Source organism: Nicotiana attenuata, unplaced genomic scaffold (assembly GCF_001879085.1).
Source record: "Nicotiana attenuata strain UT unplaced genomic scaffold, NIATTr2, whole genome shotgun sequence".
Lineage (NCBI taxonomy): Eukaryota > Viridiplantae > Streptophyta > Magnoliopsida > Solanales > Solanaceae > Nicotiana > Nicotiana attenuata.
The window spans coordinates 375,230-382,843 of NW_017671007.1; the positions used below are offsets into that span (position 1 = coordinate 375,230).

Genomic DNA, 7,614 nt, shown 5'->3' on the forward strand with positions numbered 1-7,614 from the left:
ACTTCTTCTCCGCTTCACTCCTCCATTAGGGTCTCAAATTTTCCTCTTTATTCTCCAAAAAACCCTACCAAGATTCAATCTTTTTGATCAAAAAACAAGAAAAAACCAAAACCCAAGTCATGAAATTTCAATTAGAAGACATAACAGTTTACTTCCCATATGACAACATATACCCAGAACAATACTCATACATGTTAGAACTCAAAAGAGCTTTAGATGCAAAAGGCCATTGTCTTCTTGAAATGCCAACAGGAACTGGAAAAACCATAGCTTTACTTTCTTTAATCACAAGTTACAGACTTTCAAAACCCTCAAGCCCAATTAAGCTTCTTTATTGTACAAGAACTGTACATGAGATGGAAAAAACATTAGCTGAGCTTAAATTACTGTATAATTATCAGTTACAGCAGTTCGGGCCGGGGGCCCGAATGTTGGCAATCGGGCTTTCGTCTAGGAAGAATTTGTGTGTGAATCCAAATGTGGTTTCTGCTGAGAATAGAGATTCTGTTGATGCTGGTTGTAGGAAATTGACTGCTAGTTGGGTTAGAGCACTTGCTATTGAAAACCCTAATGTTCCTACTTGTTCATTTTTTGAGAATTATGATGCTGCTGATAAGGCTGGTACTTCCACTTTGCCTGCTGGCGTTTATACGTTGCAGGTACTTTAAATTATATGTACTGTCAATGTAATGGATTTTGACACCATCTTTGTAATTTAACCTGTTATAGTAGGTTACTTACCGTTTATTGCACGTTACTGATTAATGCTTCAATCATACATAATTGACGGACTTAAGTTATATGCGCCGACATTGTAATTATTTTTACACCATCAGTGTAATTTAAGTTATATAGTAGGTTACGTGCCATTTTACATGACCTGATTGTGTGTGAATCATTTTTACACCATCAGTGTATGCAACTCAAAATCCATTATTGATTATGCTTTGATCCCAAATTAGTTGGAGTTGGACGCGCCCAAGCTTTGGTATAGTGATATGAGCTTAGTGCGTGATGTGTTGGTTAGGCGCACTTTACGGATTTCAACCATGTGGCAGACGAAAGTGTGGTGTTTATAAGTGGTGAATGATAAGAGGGGCGGGCTCATTATCCACTGAGTTTGGAGCCTTGCGACATTGGCCCTCTAAAGGGCAGCTCGGTGCACTAAGCTCCCGCTATGCGCGGTCAGGGGAAGGGCCAGACCACAAGGGTCTATCGTACGCAGCCTACCATTGGCCCTCTAGTTATTAAAATAAGTTGGAGTTTGGCTATATGAATCTGATTCAAAGTTAGACTATTTTTAAGCTTCCATCAACCTATTGGAACACTCCCATTTCATCTAGTTATGCTTTTGTGAAGCTCACATAGGCAGAGTTAGGAAAAAGACACTTTTTTGCTTGCACCAGCTGGGAAACAAATTGGTCATTGTTGATATTGCTTTTTGTGAAAGATGCAATGACAATTGTGTCTAATCTACTTTGGTTTGAGATGGGGTCATAGAGAAACACCTGAATTTGCAACGGGAAGAGAGATAAGACTTGTTTTTTCATTGCATTCTATGGTCTAAGGGCTGATCCTTGACTAGAACTTTTACTGTCATTATTGAGTCAAGTTTGATTGCTTATGTTTTTGTGTTAAAGTGGAGGAAATGATCAAAATGGTCCTTAATGTATTGGGGTTGCTTTATTTTGGTCCTTAATATATCTCCCTTGATGGATATAGTCCTTAATGTATGTTAAAAGGTGAAATGTTTGGTCCAATTCCAAAGCCCTATCCCTAACAGATTTTTCAAAATGGGCTGTTAAGCTTAACCTCTTTACCCTGTGCCGGTCACGTGAGATTAACCAAGTACCGTGAAAATCATTCTCCGTGAAAGCTCATTCTCAAACTCAGAATAGCTACGCTTTGTCAAGAATCATGCCTCAATCTTCTACATCTGTGCACTTGTTGTTCTATTTGCAGGTATAAAAAAATGCATTTTACTTCACTGCTAATTGAACTGCACTGCTAAATAAACTGCACTTCCGAAACTTGAAAAAAAACAGTTCTGTACTACTAAAAAGCAGCACTTCAGAAGTTTAAAAAATTGCAATACAAATATCTGCACTTCAAAAACTGAATTTGTTAACTTTTCAGAAGACGAAAATTTAAGTGCCGTTTCAGTAGCATCATTTCAGCAGTACAAGAAAACAAGAGTAGGGAGATCGACACTTATACAATAGCATGGACATACCATACCCAATAGCGCCTCCCATCAAGGTTATTTGTTGAATTTTCAAAAAAAAAAAAAAAAACATTAATTACAAGAAATAGATATGGTATAAAAGACTAAATTTAGAGCTTCGACTTTCGGGTTTTAAAGAAAGAAGTTGATGAAACAAAAGGATTTACTAGCAACCTCAATTACTTTCGAATATACTAGTGATTTGATTAGGGCTACTGTATCTATCTTTCAGTAGTCTCAATTTTCCTTAACAATGCCAACAAAAGGCTTCAAACCTGCTTCTATCAAGGTTGTTTTTACTTTCCAATCGAAGCAACTTCAGAGATGAGTATGGCCAGAGAAGAGAGAAGCCCCTTTCATCGGCATTTTTGCTTTGTTCTTCCTTCGTCAACATCCTGATGGCTGAGACGAACAACTCTTCCTTTGTTTGATTTCAGAAGAAAGCAAAAGCCTTTCTTAGAATGGATTTTGACTGGAGAATGGTTTCACATTATTTGGTTAATCTCACGTGAGCGGCACATGGGGAAAGGGGTCAAACTTAACGGCCCATTTTGAGAAATCTGTTAGGGATAGGGCTTTGGACCAAACATATCACCTTTTAATATACATTAAGGACTATATCCATCAAGGGAGATATATTAAGGACCCAAATAAAGCAACCCCAATACATTAAGGACCATTTTGATCATTTCCTCTGTTAAAGTGGGTGTCCAAGTTTGCATATGTTCAAGAATGTTTGAAAGAGAACTGGTTATAAAGAAGCGTTTAAATTTGCAGTGGTGAAGAGATGTGACTAGTTTTTGCACTGCATCCCACGCTTCGTGGACTGATTCTTGACCAGAAATTTCTCTGTCTATGTTTGAGTCAAGTTTTGTTGTTGATATTTTCTCTGACACCCCCGAGTTTGCATATATCCATGTAAGACGGTTAGTCTCCATTCGTGCAGGAGCTCATTGTTTGGCAATGATTTTTTTGGAGGATACAAAGATATCTGTTATATCCAATTCAATTTGGCTTGAGAAGTGCTTGTATTTGCAGTGGCGAAATGAGATATACTTGTTTGGCGATTGCATTCTATGCTCTAAAGATTGATTCTTGACTAGAATTTTTTGCTCTAGTCAAATTTTATACTCTATATTCTTCTCTGTTGATGGAGGTGCTCAAGTTTGCATATGTTCTTGTTAGATGATTAAACTGTATTGTTGCAGGAGTTAAGGATGTACGGTAAGGAAAAAGGTTGGTGCCCATACTTTTTAGCGCGGCATATGGTGCAGCAGGCAAATGTTGTGGTTTATAGCTACCAATACCTGCTTGATCCCAAGGTTGCTGGTATTATATCAAAGGAGATGGAGAGAGAGTGTGTCGTGGTGTTTGATGAGGCCCATAATATAGACAATGTATGCATTGAGGCACTTAGTGTTAGTGTGAGGAAGCAGACACTTGAAGGGGCAACAAGGAATCTCAGTAGGATGTCTCAGGAAATTGAAAGGTAATTGTTACGTTAGGTAAGCTTCTTATGAGTGCTACTTGTTATCTTCCTGCACCGGGAATGCTTAACTTCGCATGTTGATGTTGTTTGTTTGCATTTAGCCCCACAAAATTTAAATACTTGTTCTATACTATAATGTTGATTTTAGTGATTATCGACCGGGACATTTTGTGTCCGTACCCCCCTTCACGCTGAACCATAGTTTGCATATTCTTACGTACACAAAATAGAAGTATAAATTTGCTAATTCCATTTGAATTCTTTACTTATGCTGTAGTTCTTTTGGTTAAGTTTTGGCATATTTGGAGTACCTCAGATATTGTTCAGCCTTAGTATATATGATGTTATCATCTGTTATAATCTATAACCCCCTCCCCACAAACCCCGAAAAGGAAAATACGTAAAGAAGAAGAAAAGAAAAGTAGAAAAGTGCTGAATACCATGTTTGTCTAACATCTTGCATGGTAGGAAGGCTGAAGGCCACTGATGCTGGTCGATTGCGAGCAGAGTATAATCGTCTTGTTGAGGGTCTAGCACAAAGACTGCCTGGTATTTTGAATATACTGTCTGTTGACTGTGTACTTCTAATCATGTACTAGTGATACTAACCGAGGTGTTCGCTCATCTATTTCTTCTTTGTTATAGCTCAGGATGTATGGCTTGCTAATCCTGCCTTGCCCGATGACATCATGAAGGAAGCGGTGCCTGGAAATATAAGGCGAGCAGAGCACTTCTTATCTGTTTTGCGAAGATTTGTCCAGTATCTTAAAGGGCGTCTTGACACTGAAAATGTGGAAAAGGAGGGTCCTGTTGCCTTTGTTGCTTCTATTACTACACAAGTTGGAATCGACCAAAAGATGTTGAAATTTTGTTATGATAGGCTTCACTCTCTTATGTTAACCCTGGAGATAACTGATACAGATGAGTTTCTGCATGTGCAAACTATTTGTGACCTTGCAACGTTGGTAGGGACGTACTCTCGGGGCTTTTCAATTATAATTGAACCTTTTGACGAGAGAATGCCACATATTCCTGATCCGGTCCTTCAGGTGCGTGTTTGCTGCTCATGAGGCAACTGTGGACGTATTTGTCTTATAATACATCATGTTATCTAAGTTTGCAACATATATCTCTTGATTTAAGTTGGGGTTTTTGCCATTTTTAGCCCAGCAGCCGAAAATAATTACAGGCGGTAGCGCAAATATACAAAACATATTTACACTTAATATAGAAAACATATACATTTGCGGGCTATTTTTTTTTTGGGCGGCCCAAAAATGTTATTTTCCCATTGATTTATCTGTATCAGAGATTATTGTTCTTAGTTTCTTCGGAACATTTTATCATGGAGATATTGGATATTTCTAGTGCTCTTGTTTTGTTAGTTGTTCTTCAGGCATTTACTATTATGCCACCCCTTATCTATCCGAGAATGGCGTCCATTTGTCTTGCTTTGACTAATCTTATTTTTCTTTTAATGATTGTCTCAATTAGTCTAATAGTAATCCGTGTTCTGTAATGAAATTTGTTTCTAAGAATATTGTTACTATTACTATATCGAAATACATTCAACCATAAAGATGTCTCAGTCGACAGTGATCTTTCAGTAATTGTTTTACTATTAGTGTTCAATTTCCTTACTTCAGAAATAATTTGGCATGCCAGCTTACCTGTCATGATGCTTCTCTCGCCATAAAGCCCGTTTTTGAACGATTCCAGTCTGTTGTTATTACCTCCGGGACCCTTAGTCCAATTGATCTCTACCCGCGTCTTCTCAATTTCAATCCGGTAGTTAGTCGAAGCTTCAAGATGTCTTTGACAAGGGATTGCATATGCCCAATGGTCCTTACACGGGGAAGGTAAATCTTTGAACCAGTTGTTGACCCTATAATTATACTAGTCTCAACCCCCACCCCCTTCGGGTTTGTTATATGTTATCTGTTCTGTATTTGTGTTAATTTCAGTGATCAGCTTCCAGTAAGCACAAAGTATGATCTGAGAAGTGATCCTGGTGTCGAGAAAAATTATGGGAAGCTTTTGCTAGAAATGGTGTCTGTCGTTCCAGATGGCGTTGTCTGTTTCTTTGTCAGTTACTCTTATATGGATGGAATCGTCAATAGTTGGCATGAATCAGGAATATTAAAGGTGCCAGTATACCTTTTATTTTATATGAACTGATTGAGATTAATGCTTTACGACCATGCCTTAGCAAACACATGTGGCTCCTTCTCTCTACTGTTTTTTCTTATCGTCGTTATATGATGCAGGATGTAATGCAACATAAACTGGTATTCATTGAGACCCAGGATGTTGTAGAGACTACATTGGCTTTGGATAATTATCGCAGGGCTTGTGATAGTGGGAGGGGTGCTGTTTTCTTCTCTGTTGCTAGGTGAATCTTTTTTCGAGTTTATGCATTTAACAATTTTGTACTTCTTCCTCGTGTGTTTCTTCTTTGCCAAACAAAAATTACTATGGGGTCAGTATTTCATTTGTTTCGGCCTTCGAGCGGGTTTGGTTAATTCAGGTCAGCAACTGAATTAACTCAACTTTCGGAAATGGAAAACTGATCTTTGGACAAGAATGAGTTCAAACCCTTTTCAATTTATGCTTCCGGTTTGGTTTAGTGTTGGCCTAATTTATTTTTGAGTTTGCATTTTCTCTCTTTCTCTCTTTTTGCTTTAAAATATGTCTGTGTTACTGTGCAGGGGAAAAGTAGCTGAAGGTATAGACTTTGATAGACACTACGGCAGGCTTGTGATCATGTTTGGTGTTCCTTTCCAATATACACTAAGCAGGTTAATATCTCTACGTCTTATGCTTCACTTTCATGTACTGAGGTACTTAACTTGGATTTTATGTGAATTAGAGGATTTACTGTTATTAGAGCTGTCCATTTGGTTGGTTTGGCTTCCATGACCACAATTCAGTTTTTAACCAGACTATGTATCACCAAAATCTCAATTTTAAAAAGTTAAAATACTGCCCTCTTATTAGAGTCACCTGACAAGCAAGATCAATACACTTAGGGTTCGTTTGGTATGAGGGATAAGGGGTAGTTAATCCCGGGATTAAATTTAAGATGAGTTTATCCCATATTTGGTTGGGATAAAATCGTGGTATAACTAATCCCGGGATTATAGTGTTTTTTATCCCTATGGGAGGGTGGGATAACTAATCCCGGATAATTAATCATTGGATAATTTGTTTCCCAACCAAACGACCCCTTAAGCTAATTGTTCTCAAGTCATAAGCTTCATAAAAAAGAAACTGTTCTCTTATGGTCGAATAATGAATGGATGTTTATCTTTTTAATCAGAGAGAAACTGCAAGAGCATATTCCTTATGACCTATTAATGAAAAGATTATCTTCTTTAATAGGAGAATCTTTTCTCTGATTGAGACGTGTGAACTTATCTATTTAATGCTATAAATTGCACCTTTACCTTGTTAAATTTGCAGAATATTACTTGCACGATTGGAGTATCTTAGGGAGACTTTCCAGATAAAAGAGGGCGATTTTCTTACCTTTGATGCTTTGGTACTTTCAGACTCAGTCAAGTCCTTATAGCATTTATTTGGGACTTCGTTTTGATATAATTAACTCCATATATACATATATATTCAGAGGCAAGCTGCTCAATGTGTGGGGCGAGTTATCCGTTCGAAGGCAGATTATGGCATGATGATTTTTGCTGACAAAAGGTTTGCTTCTTTGTCTGGGTCATTTCTATAATATTAATAGAACAGACAAGTTGGAAGTGGAATTTACAAAAAGATGCACAAGCAACTGGTTATATGTTTTACAGGACCTCTTATCCTAACGTTAAATTAAATAGCTCCCTCCTGGGTGATTTTTGTTTTTTTAATATGTACTAGTTCCCCCACACCCCCCCCCCCC

General features: G+C 37.8%; 1 protein-coding gene across 2 annotated transcripts in view; it reads left to right on the forward strand.

Moving 5' to 3' along the window:
* The first annotated feature begins 6 nt into the window (after nucleotides 1–6).
* LOC109205175 (DNA repair helicase XPD) overlaps nucleotides 7–7,614 on the forward strand; it is a 9,075-nt gene continuing 1,467 nt past the window's right edge. For both annotated transcript variants that reach the window (XM_019367853.1, XM_019367854.1), the window contains exons 1-10: nucleotides 7–659; nucleotides 3,433–3,713; nucleotides 4,186–4,262; nucleotides 4,359–4,762; nucleotides 5,379–5,572; nucleotides 5,678–5,858; nucleotides 5,981–6,105; nucleotides 6,422–6,511; nucleotides 7,176–7,254; nucleotides 7,342–7,418. In XM_019367853.1, the coding sequence (XP_019223398.1) occupies nucleotides 120–659; nucleotides 3,433–3,713; nucleotides 4,186–4,262; nucleotides 4,359–4,762; nucleotides 5,379–5,572; nucleotides 5,678–5,858; nucleotides 5,981–6,105; nucleotides 6,422–6,511; nucleotides 7,176–7,254; nucleotides 7,342–7,418 (2,048 nt within the window). In that variant the 5' untranslated portion in view covers nucleotides 7–119. The remainder of the gene's footprint in view (nucleotides 660–3,432; nucleotides 3,714–4,185; nucleotides 4,263–4,358; nucleotides 4,763–5,378; nucleotides 5,573–5,677; nucleotides 5,859–5,980; nucleotides 6,106–6,421; nucleotides 6,512–7,175; nucleotides 7,255–7,341; nucleotides 7,419–7,614) is intronic.